General features: G+C 62.1%; 1 protein-coding gene across 2 annotated transcripts in view; it reads right to left on the bottom strand.

Moving 5' to 3' along the window:
• ABTB2 (ankyrin repeat and BTB domain containing 2) overlaps positions 1-23,886 on the bottom strand; it is a 166,562-nt gene that overhangs the window by 4,582 nt on the left and 138,094 nt on the right. For both annotated transcript variants that reach the window (XM_055300869.1, XM_055300871.1), the window contains 11 exons: positions 14,164-14,316; positions 12,605-12,770; positions 9,992-10,081; positions 9,386-9,487; positions 7,435-7,531; positions 7,046-7,181; positions 5,075-5,304; positions 3,749-3,927; positions 3,500-3,605; positions 3,238-3,340; positions 2,658-2,748 (listed from right to left, as the gene is read on the bottom strand). In XM_055300869.1, coding sequence (XP_055156844.1) covers positions 2,658-2,748; positions 3,238-3,340; positions 3,500-3,605; positions 3,749-3,927; positions 5,075-5,304; positions 7,046-7,181; positions 7,435-7,531; positions 9,386-9,487; positions 9,992-10,081; positions 12,605-12,770; positions 14,164-14,316 — 1,453 coding nt within the window. The remainder of the gene's footprint in view (positions 1-2,657; positions 2,749-3,237; positions 3,341-3,499; positions 3,606-3,748; positions 3,928-5,074; positions 5,305-7,045; positions 7,182-7,434; positions 7,532-9,385; positions 9,488-9,991; positions 10,082-12,604; positions 12,771-14,163; positions 14,317-23,886) is intronic.

Here is a 23,886-nt window from a genome sequence, read left to right as displayed (position 1 = left end):
AGGCCGCCCGCGGCTCTGGAAGGCGGCTCGGGGAGAGGCCCGGGCAGGAGGGGATGCGGAGGGGCAGCGCGGCTCGCTCCTGCACGGACTACGGCCCGGAACCCGAACGCGGGAAGGCCGCGGACACCGCACAGACAGGCCTGGGGTCAGAGGCCGCTGAGACCGGCAGGCTGGTCCCCAAAGGCCGGGGTTCTGTTGGCAGGGACCCTGGCAGCGTCTAGACCTGGCTAATGCAATGGCCACCGGCCACGCGTAGCTCTTAAATGTTTGAAATAAGGACTGATCGGAATGGAGATGTGCCGTGACCATCGATGCCCACCAGGTTTCAAAAGCTTAGCATGAAGAAAGAAAGTAAACTAGCTCATTAATTTTTATATTGACTACATGGAGTATTTGGACTAAAAAGAACTAAGTAACATATCATTACAATTAACTTCAGCCATCTCCTTTTTTTTTTTTTTTTTTACGTGGCCGCTACAAAATGTTAAATTCCGTATGTGGCTTGCGTTCTCTCGGATGGCACAGCTCCGATCTCCTTGGGCCTGTTTCCTCCTCTAGAAAACAAATACAGTGACCTGCTGCCTGCCCTCCCTCCGCGTCTGTCTGTCTGTCTCCCACCCGGTGCTGTGAACCCAGGGAGATACTCAGGGGCTGCTCTGAAACCTTCAGTCTTTGTGAGGAAGCTCCGGCCTGGGATCGACGGCTTCAGGCCGACCCCTCCGAGGAGCCCGGGGAGCAGAGTCAACGTCGAGGCCCCCCCAGAAACGGCGCTCTCCCATGATGACGCACGGGTGCCGTGGATGTTAGACCTGAAGTCCCCGCTGACCCTCCCAACGGCGCTGAGAGGCGCTCGGGCGCACGGACCCCCCACCCCCACCCCGTGAGTAGGTGCAGCTGCTGGGCAGCTCTGTGGTGGTGGCCACCCAGGTCCCCACGCGGGCCCTTGCACTGCCGCTCCTGCGCTGCTGCCCTCCTGGGCCTGATCGTGACCCCACCTCCTGTGCCAACTCACCGGACGTTGGGCCCCTAAGCCAAACAAGTTTCTAGAGCTGCCCCCTTCCCAGTGGGTTCGGATCAAGGGATACAAAAGAGGGAAACAGAGCTACCTCGACTCCGCTGCCCGTGCCAGGCCCTGCCCACCCCCCGCCCCCCATCAGTCCCCGGGTCCCGTCCACTCTCCCCTCACACATCCCCCCCATCCCGCCTGCCCACCATCCCCACAGCTGGATTTCTCAACCTCCTGCCTGGCCCCCGGCTGCAGCTATGGCCCCTGTGGGCCCTTCCTCACCCTCCCCGTGAGCTTTGTCAGTGTGAACTTGACCATTCCACACAGCCTAGCTTTCAGTCCTGGCTCGATCACTTCCCAGCTGTGTGACCTTCGGCAAGTTACTCAACTTCTCTGTGCCCCCGATTCCTCATCCCCCACGAGGGACGGCGACCCCTGCCCCTCCCAGGACTGTGCTGTGCCAGGAAGCTCAACTGACGAACAGGGACGAAGCTCCTAAGCGTTGAGTGGTGATGACCTTTCCGCGAGCTGCTGCTGTAGGTTAAAGGTCAAACCCTTCGTGCGAAGGCTTCTCCTGAAGCAGTGACCCGACTAGACCAGAAGGCGTTTCTTAAACATGCCGTGGTCCCTGCTGCTGGGGTTTTGGGCGCAGCGTGCCCTGCCCGGAGCTCCCGCTGGCTGCCCCAGGCCGACAGCCTCCATGGCTTTGGGTTAGATCCAATTTCCTGCGCTCCCAGCCGCTCCCCACAAATCTCACTCTCTCCTAGTCCTGTCTCCCAGGGCACAGGGCCCTGTCCCCTTTACTGCTGTCCCCAGTGTCCAGAGATGACGAAATGACAAATCAGTGGGTGAAAACAGCTTGGGCAGGGAACTAGGCCATTTTAGACGGGGGCTCCTGTGCTTTTGTGAGGCGGGTCTGTCCCACCAGGCCACAAAGCTGTCCTGTGCAGGGCCAGGCCATGGACCCGCGTCCCGGCTGCCCCCGGCCTCAGTCCCAGCCCCTGGGGGTCATCCCTGCAGCCCGGGGCCCACCGCACAGGCTGCCGACTCCTAGTCACCGCTTCCCAGGAAGGAGCTCCCAGCCAGTCCCCTCCCAGCAGACGCTCTGGCACGGCTGGTGGCCAGCCTGTGCGCTTCCCGTCATGCAGCCGCTGATCTCTGGAAGACTTGACCTTGGTCTTCCACAAGCCGACCAGGCTCGACTGGCCTGCCTGGCTGGGGTCCCCACTTTGGAGGAGTGGTGCGGCCCACACCATGCTCCTGAGTGCGAGCACGCCACCCACCTGGGGGCTCGCTGCGGGAGGCCAGGGGTCTGGTCTGCTCTGTGGGGAGCCCACCCCGAGGAACGAGGGTGCATACACGCGCAGGTGGTGTGAGCCGGGCCTCACATGTCTGTCCGTCCATCTGCCTAGGCCCCTTGTCTAGTCAGAGCTCAGGACTCACGAGAGGCTCTGAACTACAAGCCCGTCCCAGAAAGACCACCTTGGCCTGAGAAAGACCTGGACGCTCTACCCTGATCACTGATTCAGCAAACGCAGGAGGCAGCGGGGACGGAATGCAAGATTACGGCCAACTCCCAGCTGCCTTGCAGCCCAGGTGCACAAAGCTGGGGGCCCTGGGGAAGCCCCCCACTCCCCGGAGGCCCACACACCTGAAAAATGTGGTACTTCATGTCGCTGATCTCAATGGTTTTGCTGCCATTGCCGTCTTGCTCTGATTTATTGGTCATTAGCGTCTTGAACCTAGAGCAAAGGGGGTGAAACGAGGCGGGTCTTGAGCACGACTTTCCCTTCATCACCGGGCAGCAACGGTGCCATCCATCACCTGACCGGTCACCGGGAGACGGCGCATTTTTAAAATTACTGCAGTGCTCCCAAAATAATTCTCAGCAAATGGCAGCTTACATCATCCGGGGCTGACAGCTGGGCCGGCCCCGATCTGTCCCCATGGCCCCCCGCGAGTGACTGTGACACCATTGGCCAGAAAAGTGACTCTTCATTCCAGAATGGTTTCTAATAACTGGAACCAGTAACTCGACCGGGAAGAACACGGCCTCCGAGCTCCTCTGGGTCGCCCTCCTACCGTCCCTCTGTGCACCTGCCCTCGGCCCGTGGGGGGACACGTGAGCCGGGCCCGTGGCGCAGAGGCTCGTCTCCCGAACACCGTCACCCGGCGTCTAGATGAAGCCGCCCCACCGTCCGGGCCGGGGCTCGTTCCCGGGGGCGGCCTACCTGTTGGAAGCCGTCACCAGCAGGACTTTGTGTGCATAAAACAGCTTCCCTTCCACCAAGAAGGTCACATCGGACATCTCCTTGTTGTTCAGAAAGTGAGGATCTGTGCCCAGAGGGAGAGGTGGGATGTGACCGAAGGCCCCCCGGGGGCTGCGTAAGCATCCCGAGAGGTCAGGGGGCACGACTGGGTTAGAACAGAGACTGAGGCCAGGGCCTCGGCGGGCTGGGAGCAGAGCGGAGAGGCGGGGCGGGCAGGCCTCACCGAGCCTGGCGGGCAGTGTCTTCCGGATCTCCGGGATGCTGGGGACCGGGCTGCTGCCGTAGCAGTGCGTGAAGATGGCGGCCAGCTGCTGGGTGACGGCGTCGTTCTGCGGGGGGGCAGACACGGCCGTGAGCCAGCCTGGCCCCATCACCGCCTCCTGCCCCGCAAATCCCGGGCCCTGTGCGGGCGGGAGGGTCTGCACGCGCCCTGGGGCTCGGCGCTCGCGGTGGGAGGCCTGGCGTCACTCACTTTGCTGCTCTTGAGGATGTCGAACATGAGCTGCAGGCCCTCGGTCACCAGCTCCTCGTTGTATTCCTCCTCCTTGATGGAGCTGAAGTCCCGCAGGAGGCTCTGCACCACCGAGTACCGCGACTGGGAGAAGGAGGTCCTCAGAGACTCGATCCACACGTGCAGCTTCCAGGGGACGCCTGGGGCGGGGGCGAGGGGGTACCTCAGCTCCGCTGGCCCCGTGCAGACCCCCGGTCCGCACCACCGAGACCCCGAGTTGGCGGGCCCCTGGTATCTGCAGGGCAGGGGTGCCCCCCCGCCCCATGACCTGACAGGCCCTGCCGGGAGGTCGGAGGGACTTCAGGGGCCCATCAGGTAAGGCCGAGGACTGGCTGCGGCCTGGGGCCACCCCAGCCCCACTGTTTGTGGGGCCCCGGAACTCCCTCATGGGAAGACCTGCTGATTACGAGGGCTGGCAGCTGCACTTGGACGCCTAGAGAACATGCAGGACAGCCAGGCCCACGCCCGTCTAGAGGCTGCCCGGCCTCCCTCGGAGCACTTCACCAGCACGCAGGTCACGGGCACCCAGTGTAATTACTGTGCGCCAGCTCCCCGGAGTGTGTCAGCGGGGCCATAAAGTAACTTAAAACTACTTTGCGGAGGTCATGGCAAAAACTAGTAATTTTCCTGGTAATTAGAAGCTTCTTACCCCCAGCCTCACTGTGGCGTTCCCCAGGGACACAATGACGTGGGTGCCATTAGCATCCTCGGTTTACTGACTGGATGGGAGCGAGCTGCCCGTTGGGCAGTGAGGAGCCCTGAGCCTGGCGGGCGGCGTGGCCTCCCCCAGCCCCTGTGGCAGTAGCCCCGCCGCCACTGCGCACACGTGTTCATGGAGCCTCGTGGGACCTCACATTCTTAGAGGATCATCAGCGCCAGTGAACGTGGAACGGCCGGGACCCCACCCAGGCCTCCGTGAGCAGCCTCCTGTGAGGAAGGAGCCCCGCAGACTTGCAGGCACAAGGGGCAGAAGACTTTGGCGAAGGGACAGAACGGCTAGTTGGCCAGCAATGTTGGCTCGGTGCCGCACATGCGCCAGGGGCTGCGCAGCCCAGCCGTGAGGGGCCGTGGCGCGCCGACCGCGGAGGATGAAGGGCCAGAGCGATGCCCTGCAGACGCAGCCCCGTCAGGGACTGTCCAAGGCTCGGGGCATTGCCCGCCCCGTGCCCAGCTGCCCCAGCCTGTCTGCCCCGGCGGTGTGGGCCCTGCCCCCTGCAGTCTGCTAAAGAGCAGCAGAGTGCGTGTGTGCATGTGCGTGTGCATGTGCGTACGCCCGCGGGGCCTCACCCAGCGCCCTCAGCTCCATGGTGATGTCCACGTAGCCGTGCTCGGCGCTGTAGTACATGGCCTCCTGCAGGGCCTTCGTGCGGGTCCGGCTCAGCCGCATGGGCCCGTCGCTGCCGCTGCCCTGGCTGGACGTGTCACTCTCCTCCACGCCCTCGGCCAGGATCTCCTCCAGGGACAGCACGTCCGCCTTGGCCTGCTGGGGCTGTGTCAGGAGCTTCCTCAGGACATTCCTGCAGGCCAAGGCACGAGGGAGGGTGGGGCAGAGGTCCTCACCATGACGCTGCCCGTCTGAGGAGCCCTCCAGAACCCCGTGGCCTTGATGGGCTGCTGCGCGGCACCCGTGGGCACAAGGGACGCAGGCTTCCCCTCCCAGGCAGGCTGGGCCGGCGCTCCCAGCAGCTTCCATCTGCAGCCACCTGAGTGAGGCAGGGGAGGGTACAAGGGACCCTCGGGGGGCACCAAGGGTCACCCCACCCCCTGCCACCATCCCAGTAAGACTAAGTCATGGGCTCTGGGGCCAAGCAGGCCCTGCCATCCTGGCTGTGTGGCCTCAGAGGGGTTGCTCTGCCTCTGTGCCCTGACTGCCCTGTCATCCGCAAGCGGGGTGTCCACATCCCCGTCTCCCAGCATTAACGCAAGGCCAATGTGACACATCAGGTGGAGAGCCTAACCACGGCAGTCCTCAAGGTGGCAGCCAGCTGTACTGCGGGAAGGGTCTGAAGCCCAGGACGCGCTCATACTCCTGTTCCCAGCCTGACCAAGAACGAACTGAAGTCCAGGTTCATTTTGACCCTGTGACAGGCCGCGGACACCGCCATTCACGGCCGGCAAATGCATCCTGCTCCAGGTGGCGCCGGGCAAACCCCGGCTCATTCCGTCACACCCGGGGCCTGAGGTGGCTGCGCATGGGCAGGTCCACAGGTCACGCGGGGCTGAGCCTCCCGCCCAGCCCAGCCCGCTCCCCAGTCCGTGGTGGAGGTCACGTTGTGCCTGCAGAGACCCCTCGAGACCCCCGGGGGCAGCCCGCCATCGCCCTGCTCCCCATGAGCTCACAGAGCACCTGCTCTGCCGGGCGCTAGGATGTGAGGTGAGCCGCCTCACTCCTGGTCCCCAGGTCCCGTGGTCCAGAGACAGAATGGGGAGCGCGTGCATGGACAGAGCGTCGCTGCACAAGGTGAAGAGGCTGCGGTGGGGGCAGGACGGGGTGCTGCCTGCGTGGGGGAGGGGGCCCAGCGGCAAGGCCGTGCAGTATGGTACTGGGGACAGGTGGCCAAGCGGGGCCAGCGCAGGCAGGAGGTGGAGAGCAGAGCCACCGAGGGAGGGCCTCATGGCCGGGCACACGCTGGGTCTGAGAACGGTGCTGGACAATAGGGAACAGTTGTCCTGCCCGCCCTGCCCTCTGGCCCCTTTTCTGGCTGCCCAATAACCTCCTCTGTCTCATTCCGCCCCCCTCCCCCCGAGGGCTCTGCTTGCAGCCCGCTGCCCGCCCCCCATCACAGCCCTGGGCAGGCCTGGGCCCCACAAAGCGAGGCCCACCGTCTGCTCCTGGGCGGATGGGATTCCCCACGCAGCCACCAGGAGGCTCCCCGGGGTGAGCCGTCGCCTGCGGGGCCCCTGGAGGACCACCCAGCACAGGCAAGGGAAGGCATGTGGCCCCAGGGGGGCCCGCGCTCACAGGGTAGAGTCCACAGGGAGTGGGGGGGCCTGCTCTGGGCATCGGGGGCCCGGGCTGCACTCCCAGGTGTGCTGGGAACGGCCGGGAGGCCTCCCCGCCACCCAGTGTCTCTGGGCCTCCAACATCCGAGGCCCCTCTGCTGGTTGAGGACGCGCATCTTTCTGGGTGGCCTCCACGCAGAACCCCCATCTGGAACGAGCTCTCCAGCTCCCCTGCTCCACACAGGGGAGTCAGACTCCTGAAAGCCTGTTTCATGCTCCCGCCTCACACGGGCAGGAACCCCGGATGCATCGTACCTGTGGCCATGGGCGGCCGAGTGGCTGAAGCAGTTCATGTCCTCGTGGAGGGAGGAGGCCATGCCATTGGCCTCGAGCATGCTGAGTAGGGGGTCGGCGCCGCGGCTCAGCAACAAGCTGACCAGCTCGTAGTTCCCTAGAAGACAAGGCCGACGGAGGATGCCACCACCGCCCACATCACCGCGTGCCGAGCCCAACGGACACACTGATAAGGGGGCGAGGGGAGCCCCCAGGGGCTCGGAGAGAGGGGTTTCCAGGCTCGCCTCGGGGACCTGGGCTCGTGGCCCCAAGTCCAGCTGCGGGTCCGGCCTGGCTGCGGCGGGGGGGGGGGGGGGCAGCGGGGGCCCCTGCTGGGCAGGGCAGGGCAGGGCAGCTGTCTGTACACCTACCAGCTGCAGAGGCCAGCTGCAGGGGGGTCTCCGTGTAGCTGTCCTCGCCGCCACTCACTGCTGAGCCCTCCACGTGGGCCCCGGCGTCCAGCAGCAGCTGCAGGGCGCAGAGCAGGACACGTCAGCGTGTAGGGGAGCGTCTGGGATGCATGCAGGGGGGGCTCTGGGAAGGGGCCCCTAGTTCCCTCCCGGCCTGTGACCGAGACCCAGCTCCCCTGGGCAGCTGAGGAGCTAGAACTCTGGAGCTTGAAGTTCCCTCAGGGCTTCAAGTTTCTAGGATCTTCGCCTCTACTCTTGGGGCTCTGAACCAAGCCCCTCTGCTCCGGGGACTTCTGATCTGTTTTTCTCTTTCAAACACTTTCCTATGAATTGACTGCAGTGACCTGAGTTACGCAAACAAGAAAGCGTTGCCCCCAATCTACCAGGGGAAACGGGGCTCCGGGAGGCAGCAGAGGTAGTGGGAAGGGCCCAGGCATCAGACTCTAAGAGCGTGGAGTGCCAGCGAGGCCACCGAGCAGTGAGGGACCCGGGGCGGGGCGCGAGCCTCAGCTCAGGCCTCAGCCTTCCCCATTCGACAAAGGGCCGGAGGCCGGACTTGCCGGGGATGAAACGAAATGGCGCTCGACCCACCACAGGGATTCAGTGACCGGTGGCATCGAGGGGTGTCACCAGAGGCGTCCGGCAAGCTACCCGAGGCTGGGAGGCCGAGGGCCGGGGCCAGCCGTCGCCGTCCAGGACGCCTCCCTCCACACTGGCGTGCGGCTAGCGGCCACCACGCAGTTCCCGCGGAGCCGGGCTGGCTCTGCCCTGGGCGGGGTGGCGTCTGCACTGCCCCAACAGGTGACTGGGCGGGGCCTCACCTTCTCTGACCACCGCTCCGGAGGGGAGCACGGATCCTTCCCGGCTTTCTGGACACCAATCCCAGAGCCTGCACTCGGGCAGGCCAGGGGAGGCCCCGCGGGCCCCGCACCTGCAGACCGGGGCTGAGGGGGCCGGGCCGCCCTCCGAGCCTGCGCCCTGCTGTGTGGGAAGTGGGGAACGGCTGCAGGCTCTCGGCAGCCAGAACCAGTTGTGGCACTGCCTGAGCCGGTGTGCCAAGGTGGGGAGGCAGAGGCTCACCTGGTGGGGCGAAACTGGGCACCATGCAGGCCGGTCCGGGCGAGGCTGGAACGGCACTACCCAGAGAGCAGGCAGGGCAGCCCGCCGGCTACAGACCATCTACTGAGTCACCACCCGGGCCAGGGCTGTGCTGATGGCGCGGGCAGCCTGGACACGACCCCCACCCCAGAGGACCTGCCGTCTAGCCGCCAGCGAGGGTGACACATGGGCTCCCGGGAAGCCACGTGCAGCCCCCTGTGGACCCCAGTGGCCGAGGAGCAAAGGAGTCTGGGAGTCGGTGGCAGGGTGGGGAGGGACGCTGCTGTGCCCCACTTCGAGGCCTGAAGCCCAGCCTCACACCAGCCACAGCTACCTGGCCCAACACGGGCACAACACAGCCCGGCCTGGCGGACAGGTGAGCTGTGCACTCCGGGTCCTCTCTCGGGAACTGGGAAATTGAAAGTCTAAGCCTGTTACCGGGGACGGCCAGGACCAGGACGCTGTGACACAGGGCCAGCTCCGCGGGACCATTCACGGGGGAGCAGAAAGCTCCGGAGTGCACCTGCAGCGTCCGGTGAGACTCCCCGACAGGGACAGAGACGCCCGCACACCTGCTACTGCTGGGACCTGGGTCTTGTTCCCCAAGACGCCTCACGTCGTATCCTTACACTAATGCCCTCTCCCCGAGGGAAATCAGGGGGTGTCGTCCTGCTGACCAGGTGAGGTGGCCTGAGGCAGGCCCTCCGCTTACTCGGATTCCAGGCGGCTACTCCCGCGGCCAGGCAGGGGCTACGTGTGGGGCGCAGCCCACCTGGTGAGCCGAGGGCTCCCTGCACACCTGGTGGAAACTCACCTGCACCACAGAGATGTGTCCATGCAGCACAGCAAACGTCAGCGACGTCCAGTGCCTGCTGTCTGGGTGGATGGAGGGGTGCCTGGGAGAGTTGCTTGGAACCTGGAAAGTGCCACAAATGATCAGTTTTGTGGGTGACCTCAGGGGCAGGTTACTCAGGCACCTGTGGCTTGGGGGGCATCCTGCGGGGATGGTGACAGGAGCCTGTTCAAGTGCCCTGGGTGCAACTGGTAACGTGTGTGGGGGGCACCTCAGACACGTCAGGGGGGCAGTCAGTTAGTGCTCCTGTCCCAGGTAGACATGGCAGGAAGGGCGCCCCAGGCCTCGGGGGGAAGCAGAGCCCTGAGTACCTGCTGCAGGCGGCTCTGGGGACAGCAGGGGACCAGGCTGTGCCGGTAACAGAACCGTGCCCGTTCTCTCCACTCGGCTCCCCGGCCTCAGATGGAAAGCCCAACGGGGGGAAAGGCGCCCTTGGCTAACTGCGATCTCCGGGCGTCTCTAGTCCCGTTCCTCCAAACTGCTGTCCCCACGTGGCTGCTGGAGACCCGGGGCTGCTCCCCGCTGGACCGGGCGCCGGGCCGTGGTGGCCCTCCGGGGCCTGCTCACCTGGATGTCCAAGTTTGCTCCCGCGTCAATCAGCATCTGGACCATGGCTTCGTCCCCGGCAGCGCAGGCGTACATCAGCGGCGTCAGACCCTGCGGGAATCAGAGGGCGATGCTGAACCATCTGCAAGCAGACGCAATGACACGTACTCCAGGGGCCGCGGTCCCACACACCACAGCCGGGTCTCCTGCTGGACTCGGCTGCCCACCCTGAGCCGTCCCGTGTCGTGGCTCGACCTCCTGCCCCTCCCAGGCCCGCTGGACACGCCACACGTGTACAAGCCCGGCAGGGCCCCGGTGGGGTGGGTGGGGGGCAGAGCACAGGCCTGGGTGCAACCTCTGCTGCAGGACGCCGTAAACGTTGTCCAGGGTACCTGCCTCGCTCTGTGCCTCAGTTTCTTCTTTAAAATGAGACTAGCAACAGTACCTAGCTCACGGGGGTGCTGCGAAGAGCATGAGCTACTGTGTGCAAAGTGCCCCGTACAGAGGAAGCCGACCTCGGGAGCTGACTGGTCACAAGAACACTGTGAGCCCGTCGCTGCCCCTGGACATGCGGCCACATCCTAACCCGCCCTGGGCGCCTGGGGCCCTGTGTGCATCTCACTGGATCTACTATTTTGCCCATTTTACGGATGGGGAGCAGGGCAACCCAAGGCCAGGTCACACGGGGAGGGAGTCACGCTGGAAGCCGCATCCACCTGAGCTGTGAAGCTGCCCCCCGCCCCGGCACCTCACAGAGCGCGGACGGGGCCTGACTCGAGTACCTGGTGCTACGGAGCAAGTCAGAGCTTTTCCCAAAGCCGTTCTTCCAGGGGAACTGGGGAGGCCCGGGCCCTTCCCGAGTTCAGGTGGACGGCGGCTAGCGGGCTGCCTCCTGGCTGGGAATCTTTCCCCGTGGCCAGTAATAGCAAAGGCAGCCGTGCAAAGTGTTATTCCACAGCTGGATCCTGGAGAGCGTTTGTCTGGAGCCTCGCGATGTTATTTATTAGGTTATTTGTGTGTAGACAAGATCTCCTTACCTCATAAATCCTTGCCTAGTGCCCAGAGATAAAGAAATGGCCTGACATTAATCACGGGCGAGAGAGCTGTTTACCCACAGATCATCCTATAAATACCAAGGCCGAGGGGACAAACAGGACGGGGCCTTGAGGGCAGAGCGAGTGCCGCGGAGGGAAGCTCTGGCTCGGTCTCGGCCCCCTCGGCCCCCTCGGCCCTTGCCTGACTTCCTTCCCACGCCTCTGTACACGGTCCCGCGGTCACACTGGCGAGGAGCCTCACACCACTTGTGCATCGCTCCAGCCCCCCTCCAGGTCCACGAGCAGAAAGGGCTGAGGAACAGAGCTCAGGCGTCATTGACGCCATCATGGGACGCACAGCGAAACCCAGAAGGAGCCCGCCCTGAGCCTTTATCACGTGCCCCACGTGGAAGGGTCCCTAAGCCGACAGGGCCGGGAAGGGCCGGGACTGTGATGCAGGGGAGGAAAGTGACCCCCAGGGAGGTGGGGCACCTGGCCCATGACGGGCGGTGGCCCTGGGCTTCACCACTGCCCCAGGGTGAAAGTGAGGCTGGGGACCTGCACCGACACGGGCACCCCGGGGGATCTGGCCCCCAGCCTGTGGCCCCCCGCTGCCCTGCCTCGCCCCGTCCCAGCACTCGCCCGACTGTCCCACTCTGTGCTCTTTCCCCGGAGTCCCCGAGTGCCCGCTCCATCCCCCCACTCTCCTCCCTCCTCAGCTCTGGCTGGGCTCCCACCCCTGCCCCAGCCATCCTGCTGGCCCTGTCACCTGTCCAGGGCCACCCTGGCCGACCTGGCACTTGGGGAGAGCACTCCTCCCAGGCCCGCTGCTGTCACTGAGCTTCCGCCCCGCCCCCCGCTGTGTGACCTCAGGTAAACCAACTCCTCTGTACCCCAGTTCTCTCATCTGTAATGAGAGGATAATGATGGTATGACATCACAGGGCCACTGTCAAGACGGGATGAGTTCACCTGGGCAAAGTGCTTTGAACAATGCCTGGAACGCAGAAGTGCTCTATAAACGTGAGCTCTTCACAGCAAAAACAACAGACAAAAGCAAACAAAAAACCTCAAGTTCTATGTAAAACTGTAAAGCACTTCCCATGCTTCCTTTTCTGACTTCATTTTATTCTCTAGCGCTTTTCACCAACGTGCTCTGTATTTGACGTTTTATATTTCTTAGCACACGTTTCCCCAACTACAATGTTAAGTCCACAAAGGCAACAGGTTCTGTGGGCCTGGAACACAGTAGGCCTGGGGGGTCCAGGGCGCGCCCCAGCGAGCACTACCCACGGCTGGCCGTCCAGCTGAGCCCTCCGGCCTTTCTCCCAGCCCGGCACCAGCCCGGCCGGCCTCTGGCCTTCCGGCCCGCGGAGCAGAACCTGCCGTGCAAAGGTCTTCCCAGGGGTGCTAGGAAGTCCTCAAGCAGACACCCCACCAGGGACGGGCAAGGGCACGATTCGGGAGGCTGCCTACTTCTCAGGAGCATGGAGCTGAGCGGCTCTCAGGGTTGGACCGGAAGGACGGGCGCCACCACCCCTCCCAGTGGTGAGTCCCTCCTCCGTCCCCTGCACCTGGCCAGCGGAGCCCTCCGTACGCACCTGGTCGTCCATGGTGTTCACCCCGTCGGGGCCCAGGGCGTCGATCGCCTGGTGGATCAGGTCTGTCCTGCCGCAGTTGAGCATGCGGAAACCCAGGTCCTGGTTGAATTTCTCGGTGGCCGCGCGGGCATCCAGCCTCCGGAAGGAGCTGAAACAGCACTCGGGTCTGCGTGGAAGAGACCCGGAGGTGTGTGAGCACGGCTGCGCGTGAGCCCCTGGGGCGAGGACGTGGCCTCTGGGGAGGCGCCGCACGCCGCGCTCGGCTGAGCGGGGCAGGACGCCCGAGTGGATGGAAGGCTGTCCTGCTCAGCAGCACGAGGAGCACAGGCTTCGGCTCTTCTACGAACATGTCGAAGAGCCCTGAGCTCTTTGGAGCTGCCCACTGGCAGGAAACAACCATCGGAAATAACCCACCAAGGGCTCTGCCCGAGGAGGAGGCAGCTCCAGCCTGGGGCCGGGGGGCAGGGGGCTTGCCCGTGTCCTTGCTGTGGGGTGAAGCCTGCGCTCGGCCCACGGGACGGCCGCTGTGGCCAAGCTCCAGTTCTTGGCTCCACGTCCTCTCCTCAAGGCTTCCCGAGGAGGCCCAGAATTATCAGACAGATGGTGGGGAATGGCTCAGAGTCCCACTGCCATCAACCATCTTAGCAACGAGAATCACAGATTCAAAACTGTGTCTACAAGACATCACACCACAGGCCTCCCATAGGTGCCTTCAGCCTGGAGCCTTAGTTGGGCCAAGGTGTGGAAAGTACACGTCCCGGAAGGACATTTGGGAATTTGCCATGGAAACAGAAGAAGTTGTAAGTGGGGTTGGGGCAAAGGGTCAAAAAAAAAAAAAAAAAAAGGCAAGACTCTCATTAGGACAAGGATGGCCACAGAGAACATTCTCCAGAACGACTTTAGGAGACCAGCCCATCCTGTGTACAGGATGGTCACACTGGGATGAAAACTAAGAGCCCGGGGATCCCTGGGTGGCGCAGCGGTTTGGCGCCTGCCTTTGGCCCAGGGCACGATCCTGGAGACCCGGGATCGAATCCCACGTCGGGCTCCCGGTGCATGGAGCCTGCTTCTCCCTCTGCCTGTGTCTCTGCCTCTCTCTCTCTCTCTATCATAAAAAAAAAAAAAAAAACTAAGAGCCCGGACTTGGGGCCATATATATTTGGGGTCAAATTCAGGCCTGGCCACTTTGGTAGCTAATTATCTGTGGGCAAATTATTATTATTCCTCCCTGATCTCCCAAATGTTTCTCCATTTGAATCTGGGCCTTAGAGCCCCTCCTTCTCTAAAGTTGTCACGAGGACCAAGATGACACACGGGAAAGACAAGGGCTCGGCCCAGCGCTACACTGAGGAGAAGAGAGGAAGGACCTGCTTCTGCCGATTCCGCCCCAGATGTCCCACAGAGCCAGACTGCGGGCTCTCCTGCCCCGATCCAACTGCGCGTCCCTCTGCGCACCCGACCAGCGGCTACAGGAGATACACCCGGAAACCGGCCGGGGTCGGGAGCGGTCAGCTCTACCAGGCCCGGCCCCCCAGCCTCGCTCCCCGCCGGGGCCGTACTTGAGCTGCCGGGGCTCACAGTCCAGGCCGGGCAGCAGCAGCCGGGCGGCCTGCCGGATGTCGCCGCTGTCCACGGTGAGGCTGCGCCGGTGCTCCGCGTACGTGATGGCCACGCGCATCCACTCCATCAGCGGCGGCAGCAGCATGAAGGGCCTGCGAGGCAGCAGAGAGAGAGGGTCAGGCGGGCGGGGTACGCGCTCAGAGGGTGGCTGGGGGCTGGGCACCCCGAGAGCTCCGGGCGGTGAGGTGTGGAGGGGGCTCGCCCCCTCTCACAGAGGCCCCACAGAGTCCCGTTCCACAGACGCTGTCACGGGGCAGGAGAAACTGCCATCGAGGGCCTTAGGTGACCAATGAAAGAAAGACGCTGCCAGTGCGTCAAAGTGGCAACTCCTGTCCCCTGCAAAGAATTCAGACGGGGTCTCCAGGTCTGCCTCTCCGGGAGACTGCCTCCTGCAGTGGGGTGCGTGTGCAGGACAGGGTCCCAGAGGCACGCTCCCACCCAGCTTTGCCACCAGCAGCCGTGCTCCGTCACCGCCCACACGCCCGAGCCTGCTCCCCGCATCCGAGGGATGGGCGGTGGGGAAGCCGAGACGGCTGAACCCCACCCGGGAGGCACGGCAGAGGGTCACCTGTCCCTCAACCTGCACCTGGGCCGGGGTGGGCCTGTGTCGCCTCAGCTTAGCGCTCCAAGTCCTACGGCGGGAATGGTCTCAGGGCCCAACACAAAGAACGTGGGTGACGCGACGGGGGGGGGGGGGGGGGGGGGGAGGCTCCTGTCACTAAGGCCTTGGTGGCGTTGCCAACTCCAGGGGGCACCGCTCCAAGGTACCCCACGTGTCAGCAGGGGGCGCCATGCTCCTTCGCAGGGCCCGGGCCCAGTGCCGCCTGGCATGGGGGGGACACAGCGGTCCAGCCCATCAGGGGCCGTCACCCTGCCCCAGGCCCGCCCACGCCGCCCTCTGCTCTGGGTTCCAGCTGCAGAGGGGGGGGTCCACTCACGACAGAGAGGCCTCCCTCCCGTCCTCTACCAGAGCTGCCAAGTCTCCGTGGTGGGCACGTCCCGGGAGGTCACTTCACCGTCCAAAGGGTCTCCAGGTCACCAACGGCCCTGATGGTGAGGCTCTGGCCCTATGACTCAATGGGCAACCGGCTGGTTCGACCCAGAACTTTCCTTGCCTGGTCACAAGGATGAGGCAGCCCTGGCACCCTGCCACCCCCCCCTTCCTGCGCGTGCTCCCGCCCTCCTCACCCCACTCCCCGACTCCCGGAGCCTCCAGCCTCTGCGGTCGCCGCCACCTCGCCCTTAGACGCGCAGAGGTACCGTGACCAGGCAAAGCACCTCCGTTCTCTCTCCTCAGCCACCAGGTCAGTCAGCCGGAATCAACGAGAGACCCTCTGACCACTTGTCTCAGATTTCCAAACACTTAGGAAATCATCAAAACTTTAAGAGCTTCTCTCCTCGAGGGCAAAGGATGCTTTCATTTATTTTTAAACAAAATAAGCGGATGTGATGGTGAAGCGAGTTCATTTGGAAGCTATTTTGACGTCCTGGCTCTGTGGTTTCAGAAAACCGATATGGGTCCGGGTGTACCAATCGCAGTGGGTGAGGAGGAGTCATGGGCGGGGGGAGCCTGGCTGGTCTTGGCCCTCAGGAGTGCCGGGACCTTGCCCCACCCCCTTCCCAGTCCTGGCTCGGGTCCTTCAGCAGACGGCCAGGCCCCCGTGGTTCTCAAGCCCACCTGCCCATCCTACGTCTTCGAGAGAATGAACGAGCTCCCACCTCTGTCTGTCCAGATCCTGTTTATCCTTCAAAGCTCAGTTCTAACACCTTCTGTTTCCAGAAGCCCTCTCAGATCCTCTCTCCCCAAAGAAAGTAACCTCTTCCCACTCCAAGATCCCTTAGAATTTGCTCTTCCACCCATGAATGTGTCTCATCTTCCCAACTAGATGCATCGTGCCTCGGAACCAGAACGATGGCTTGCTCATGTCTGCGAACCTCCAGGAATGCCCAGCACGCGGCCTGAACACAAGTAGGTCCTCGATAAACACTGGCCAAGTGACTACAAGAACGGCTGAGGGTCAGGAACTTATTGTGATGTATCTAAGTTTCCCGTTCTGGACCAACTCTTGTTTCCACCCAGAAAAGAATGGCATATGACTTTCAAGGGCACGGTGCTGACTGGCTGGAGTGGGAGAGCCAGGACTCCGGGGGTACGGGGTAGCCTGTAGAACGTAGGGAGGCACGACAAGTCATTTGTGGACTACTCCTCTGTTTACAAGAACTGTCTTGATTACAAATACCCATTTGAATTCTCCCCAAATATCCTTGGATTTTCCAATTCTTACAGTGAACGTTAGAAGGCAAGCTCAGACACGTATTTCTATATATATCAGTGCTTCTGATCCAAGAGGAAGGCTTTATCTCAACCACCAGCATTGGGACTGAAGTGTAAATGAAAGGATAGTTCGTGGATCTGCCAGCCGCTCTTCCGTGTCGTGGCCAATGGCCAAGACCAGGTGCCAAGTACCGACGCTGAAGCTCTAAGCGGCATCTCCCAGCGGCACTAGGGGAAATCCAAGAGGGAACTTGGGGAATCACCGGGTCTAATCCGATGGTGTCATGATTCGTTATGCTCTGGGCCTCTTAGAACTCGGCACATGAAAAAAACAGTGTTGATAACCCTGGTGGGCAGCTACTAGGGTTTGGCTCATTCCACCTCCATCATCCCATCTTCGTTGGGAGACATAAAAAGTTGAAAACTACACTTCCCAGACTCTTTGCAGCTGGGTTTCTGGAGGCAAAGTGAGTTTTGTCCTTAAGATGCAGCCCCCTGGTGGGAGTCTGTTACCGTCCTTGGAGGCTTGGCCTTGAACCTGTTCCCTGAGCTCTTCTAATGATTCTACAGGCTTCTAACTCCCTGCATTAAATCCCTTCCTGCTTAAAATACCTAGAGCGGTTTCTGTTTCCTGAAGTGCACGCTGACTGGATACTCGCCACCTATGGAAATCCTCTGCCTCTGGGGTAGGGGCTGGTGTCCCTACCCCATAAACAAGGCCATGCCAGCCCCGACCCTGGCCTCTTCAGGCCTTTTCCCCTGGCCTCCCCTCCCCACTGTGGTCCACAGGAAGATAAAATGAGAAGCAATTCATGGACTTTCTCAGTAACATCCTTCCTTGGCCTGTGGGTTCCAGGCTGTTTTCCTTTCTGGTAATTTCATCTAACCCACTGGACATGCTGAGAAGCTGGTCTGTATTCCTGAACATTCTGGAAAATCCCTACAAAAACTCCCATCCATATTGGCCGCAGCCACATCCTAACGGTGGGGTGAGAGGGCTCCAGAGGAGTGCGGCTGGGGATGACTGGACATCTGCTCTGTCCGTTTCTCTTCTGAGAAAGGCTGTGCCCCTCTCGGCTGAGCTTGGCCAGAGGCAGGGGGAGGGGACAGGGCTGAAGGAACCCCCTCTGTTGGGCCCCTCTGCCGCCGAATGTCCCCCGTGCTGGGTCCAGTACCTCTGAATAGTGGTTCTGGAGGGTTTTGGTCTCAGGATCCCCTCTGTACTCTTACAAATTACTGGGGCCTCCAAAGAGCTTTTGTTTCACTGCGTTATTGTACCACAACTTATGGTGTCAGACACCAACACAGAAAATGTCAGCGACGCCTGGGGGGCTCGGCTGCTTGAGCGTCTGCCTTCAGCTCAGCCCATGATCCCAGGGTCCTGGGATCGAGCCCCACGTCGGGCTCCCCGCTCAGCGGGGAGTCTGCTCTCTCTCTCTCTCTCTCTCTCTCTCTCTCTCTCTCCCTCTCGCTCTCAAATAAATGACGTCTTAAAAAAAAACAAAACTGTTAAAACATGTGGATACACAATGTGGCGTCCCCCCTCAGCCACTGGCGATGCTGTCACCACATGTCCACACGTGAGAAGAGGACAGTGAAAAGGCATATAACACCTTATTCTCATAAAAATAATTGTGCCCCTGCAGACTCCTGAAAAGTGTCCAGGACCCCAGGGGTCCCAAGACCACCACGCTTTGAGAATCACTGCCTTCAGACAAGGCTGTCCTGGCGCTGGACGTGGGGCTGGAATTCGGCCTCTGGCGGCCCACCGTCTGGCCAATTCTAGAATAAGCGTAGTACTTGCACGCGCCTTCCCGGCCCAGCGAGCTGAGGCTCCTACTGCCCCTTCCCCGTGGCATCCTCACTGCAAGAGAGCCCCAGGGTCCTGGAAGCAAGTGCACTGGCCCTGTAACCTGGGGCAGCTACTGCACTCTTTGGGCCTCTTTTTCTCTTAAAGGAGGGCTAAGTGGTGGCTTCTGGATATTTCCCATTGTGAGAACCTCGCCTGCTGCTGTTTCACAGGCCCCACATGACGAGGGCCGTATCCACCCTGCAGCGACTGAGAGCGTGGGCTCAGGAGGGAGCCTTAGGAGGTGGGATGCAGTGTTACTTCCGATGAATTCCAACGTGAGCCTGTGCACCCTCAGCCTCAGTGGACCCATCAGTGAAATGGGCATAAATAGTAGGCCCACTTCACAGGAAGTATGCACGGGAGGGGTTTAGCCCAGCACCTGGCACGGGGCAAGTTCTCAAGAAAGGTGAACTATTGTTACTATGTTAGTATCTGTTGACAGAGAAAACATAATAGCAAAAGAGGCCACAGGAATCTGGTCCTATTAAATGCTTCAGCTCTAGACCTACGAGTGGGGCCAATACCACCCCCCCACCCCCAAGTACAAACATGTCAGGATTGCAAGAGCCTGAGAGCAAATGGCCCATCACCCACTCCATCCCAGCTCCTAAAACAGACAAAACAAATGCAACCACTACGTTGAGTATGATCTGGAAGCTGTTTCTGGCAGCGCGGGCTCTCGGCCTCGGCGAGGAGGATCTCGCACGGGGCGAGCGATGATGACAAGGAACACGGACTCACCAACACGTGACGGGGGGTGGGGGGTGGGCATGGAATCACCACCAGGGTCCCGCGCCTCCGGCCTGCCCCAAGTGCTGCTGGCGGCCTAAACCTGAAAATCATCGCACGCACGCGCACAAACACCTGGGGTGGGGCTGCTGCCGTGACAAACCAAACCACTTAAAGGGCCATTGGCGGGCGGCATGTGTCCATGTGTCATGTCACGGGGCGACGTCCAGGAGATGTACTGGTGTAGCCGCTGCTGCTATGGGAAGAGCCGGGACACTGCCTGACCCACTCCTCTGATTTGATGGGGGAGGAAATGGAAACCCCATGGGGCCAAGTACCTCACCCACGGTCGCAGAAGCCAGTTCAGCAGCAACAGGGAGACCAGACCCACGGGTCATAACTCAAGTTTCTCCTCACGTCTCTTTAATCATATACCTGAACCTGAGTATATCAAGCTGAGGGTCTCATAAGGCCCTCCGACAGGACCAGGCCTGCAAAAGCCATTTTACACCCCTTAAAAAAAAAAAATGAAAGAGAATAAACTTCTTAAGGCCTTGGTTTTAAGAGGTCCCTGCAGCCTGGAAAAAAAAAAAAAAACCCAGTCCCACTCAGCAAGCATATGATTTATTGGGATTACAGCCCTATAAGCAGCGTCTTAACAACATGGAACAGGAAACGACTCTAATTTCCAGCTCAAAGCAGGCTCTGTTCCTCCTCGAGGTGGTGGGCAGCAGCCTTGGGCAGCGGGGCACAAGCCTGTAACCAGCGGCTGTGCGACCCAAGCCCATGGGGTGCCTGTCCTCAGGGACCGGGGCAGCGACGTCCCTCTGTGCCCACCCAGGAGGAACTGCGCGTGGATGCAGGAAGGTCCTGGGTGTGCCCACGGCTGGGCAGGGCCTTGAGACCTGGCCTGAGCTCAGCCCTGGGAAAACCGGGCTGCAGTTTCTTCACCTCCACCCTTGGCAGGGAGCACAGAGGCCTCTGGACGCAGGCCTGGCTCCGGGGCTGGAGGGCTTGAGGGCATCTGTGACGCCTTCGGCTGGCACCCTAATGAGATTTCCCCCTTACCCAGGAAATAGCCCGCCCTGCCTGTGAGCGCCCTTAGCCCAGGAGAGGGGCCTCATGGGGGCCATCTGGACCGTCTCCCACCCTCAGCCCCTAAATTCAGGGCCCCACCTTCAGACGGAGCCCCTGCCAAGCCCTGGGGTTGCATGGGGCCATCTCCCTGCCGCACCACCCTTCCCCCGGCTCCCCGGGGGCACGCACTGCCCCTGTCCCCCCCGCCACGCTGTCTGGGCTGGGGCTGCAGAGGGGCACCACCAGGACCCCGCAAAGAGGCCAAGCTTTGTCCCACCGGACGACAGCCCTGCAGGCAAAGACCTGTCTGGGAAGGTCAAGGTCGGCTCTCCCATGCTGGCTCTGAGGCCTTCCCCTCGGGCTGCCCAGGATCTCCGAGAGCCGCCGTGGCCCGAAGCACCAAGCCAAACTGTCCACAGGGAAGAAAACCCACCGTGTCCCACGATGTCAGATGCTACTCCCAGCACAAAGGAAGCAGTTCTAGTCTGGTTCACATCTTGGACTAATTAATTTTGTAGAATTGCTTGGTAAACCAGAATGGTTTGGCCCGGCTGGGCGGCCGGGCAGGGCAAGCACCTGTCCTCTGACCCGCAGGCCTCCCCACTCCGCGGCTGACCCACGACAGTATCGCCACGCGGGGGTGGGGGCCGCGGGTGGAGGCAGGGCTCGGGCCTTCCTGCGGGGAAATACGCTTCCCTTATTACAACTCATCTGCTACAGATTAGGGGCACTAAAATCCTCTACTTGCCCAGATCTGCGTACGGATGTAAATTTAGAATACAACCGCCGGCTCCACCAGCCGAGCAATTCCTCTGCCCCGTCCACCCCGCGGGGGCCTGGGAGCGGGCGGGGGTGGGAGTCAATCAGGTGACTCCTGGGGCCCGCTGGCCCCCAAGGCACCCCCAGGATAACAGAGCACTAACGTGAACCCCCGTAGCGCGTGCTAAGCACCTGGCACCGCTTTAGCCCCTCGGAGCCGCTGACCCGCTGAGCCCTCACGTCTGTCACGAAGCCGGTACTCCTACCCCGATTCACACCTGGGGAACCGGAGGCCCAGGTGAGCCCGCCCCGTGCAGGCACCTAGTGAGTGGCAGAGCCGGCCCCGCTGTGCGCCCGGCCCTGGGCTTGCAGGCCGCGTCCCTATGCAACGGCCCTTCCCTGACCCCCTCACATCAGGGACGAGTTTTAGGTGAGTAACCGCGTGTTTTGTCGCCGAAGCCGGGCACTTTGGACAAGGGGGGCCGCTGCCAGGCACACTACAAGCGCCGGCGGCAGAGCCCACGTCGGGCCTCCCTGGTGCCGGGGCGCCTCGGCAAGGCCCCGCCAGCCCTCCAGCCCCGCGCCGGCGGCCCTGCCTCTTGACCTCACGGACTCGGGGCCGGGGTGTCCCTGGTTTAGGGCGTCCGGTTGGCTGTCCTGCTTGGCTCCAGCGGAGTAGCGCCGCCGAGATCTGCCGCCCCTTCCTCCACAGTCTAAGGCAAGACAGGTGACTGGCTCCGCGGTCCCGCAGCTTCTAGAGGCGTCTGGGGGCGGCCCAGAGCCCGCAAGGCCTGGCAGAGGAGCAGGGGTCGTTCCTTACCTGAGAGCGGGGGCTGGGCGGCTCCCAGCACCCTGCAGCACACACCGCACCCAGCTGCGCGCCCAGGACACCGGCGCTGGCTTCTGGGCGGCAGGGCCATGGGACTGCGGGCCGCCGTGCACACACTCCCCGAGTGCCACCACGGCCACCCGCAGGCCACACTTCATTATTACTCGGCATCTTACAAACGTGGAGACCGAGGCTTTGAGGGGTCTGGACACAGACCAAGGCACAAAGCTAGCCGCTGGCACTCTGTCCAGCTTGAAAAGGACCCGCCACACGCAAGATGCTCGGAGCCCCGTAGCCGGCTGAGGACCTCGGGAAGCAGGCAGGGTGGGCGGAAGGCAGGCCTCGGTGGCTCCCCGGGCCCCCCTCAAGCTCCAGCTTCTGCACCGGTGGCCTCACCAGCCCTGAAGCCAGCAGGGAACGGGAGGCCGGGCTGGGCCCCGGGGCCTCGGGGGTTCTCCAGACCTCTGGAGAGACTTGTCCCCGCAAATGTCCAATATTAAAGCAGCAAAGCAGGGGCAAGTCCCAGATGGCTGTCCTGTCCCAGGTCCCGGGTGGTCGGTCCTGTGGGCGGAGGGGAATCCGTAGGGCTGCCGGGCAGGCAGGTAGGAGCGGGCCCGACTGCAGACGTCATCGGAGCTGCTGTCCCGACCCCTCAGTGCCGGGGCGGCAGCGGCTCAGCCCTGGAAGCCGCCCTTAAGCCCCGAAGTCCATGCCCCGCAGAGCTGGGACTTCCCACACACCGAGGCTCTCGGGATGCCGGAGATACTACAGACAAGGGCGGTCGTGGCTCCCTGTTACAAAGACTGTCAGTGAATGAAGCTCCTGGGCCTGCCACCTCCCAGTTTCCCTTTCTGTGGGGACCGGTGGCCCCAACAGTGGGACAGGATGTCACACGCAACAGGCAGACCCCGGCGGCACTTGTCAACGGCAGGCAGGGCCAGGATCCTGCCCTGTCTCCATCCCCCGTTATCTGGCACTGCCACTTCCTTTGTCTGCCCCCAATCCCTGGCTCGTTCCTCGTCAGACGCTGGACAGACGCCCGTCCCCAGGCTGCCCACCCTGAGCCAGCGAACTCTTGCGCTGAGGAAGGGCGAGCTGCCTAAGTCATGCTGGGCAGAGGCGGTGCTGACCGAGGCCCGGCCCCCGGGGTCTTGTCCCCTGTCCCCAGGGACGGGAGGGGGACACGGCACCCTGGACGGTGTGAACACTGTGTTCTTATAGTCCGTCTCCCCGCCTAAGCTCCGCTCGGCCTCGTCCCAGCCGTGAGCTTGGTTGCCCCTGTGCCCCTCTCCAGGCCTCGGTCTGCTCATCCGTGAATGGGGGCGGGAACAGCTTTCTCCAGAGTGGCCCCGTGTCTGTAAAGCGCTTACAGGCCGTGAAGCTCTCACTAGATGCTTCCAGCCCATTAGATGGTCTCACGTCCCAGCTGAAACCTAGTAACCGCAGTCCATCCCGTGGAGGCGCCAGGGCCAACCAGCAAGCAAGGGCCTGGGTACCCCAGCAACTGGGTGCAGACACTGTTTGTTTGACCCTCGGTCTTCTGCTCGGTCTTTGAACCAGTGGGTGGATGAAACTGGATTTCTAAAGTTTTCTTAAATCCCTCGGCGGTAGGTTGTGATGCATCTGAAGTTTGGACACGCCTCTGTCCAAAACCGTCCTCACTTGGTCCTTTGTGACACCTGGTCTGTTTCATCTTCTCGGTCACTTGCTTGGTGCCCTGGCTTCCGTCAGGGCTGAGGTAAAGGAAGCAAGGGCAGGGATGCGGGCGTGTCTATGAGACTTATTTATTTTAGAGAGAGAGGAAGAGAGAGGATGTCCAACAGCCGCCCTGTGGAGCATGGAGCCCCACACAGGGCTCGATCTCACTACCCCAAGATCATGACCTGAGCTGAAACCAAGAGTCGGTCGCTTAACCAACTGAGCTGCCCAGGCCCCCTGAGAAAATGTGCATTCTGAGTACATGTGATGTTTTAGATTCACCACTGTCAGGGCACCTGAGTGGCTCAGGGGTTGAGCATCTGCCTTCTGCTCAGGGCGTGATCCCGGGGTCCTGGGATCAAGTCCTGCATCGGGCTCCCCCACAGGGAGCCTGCTTCTCCCTCTGCCTGTGTCTCTGCCTCCTTTTTCTGCATCTCTCATGA

Source organism: Nyctereutes procyonoides, unplaced genomic scaffold, assembly GCF_905146905.1.
Source record: "Nyctereutes procyonoides isolate TBG_1078 unplaced genomic scaffold, NYPRO_anot_genome, whole genome shotgun sequence".
In the NCBI taxonomy this organism is placed as follows: Eukaryota; Metazoa; Chordata; class Mammalia; order Carnivora; family Canidae; genus Nyctereutes; species Nyctereutes procyonoides.
The sequence above is the reverse complement of the archived record's forward strand: the minus strand, read 5'-3'. Positions and strand labels throughout refer to the sequence as shown.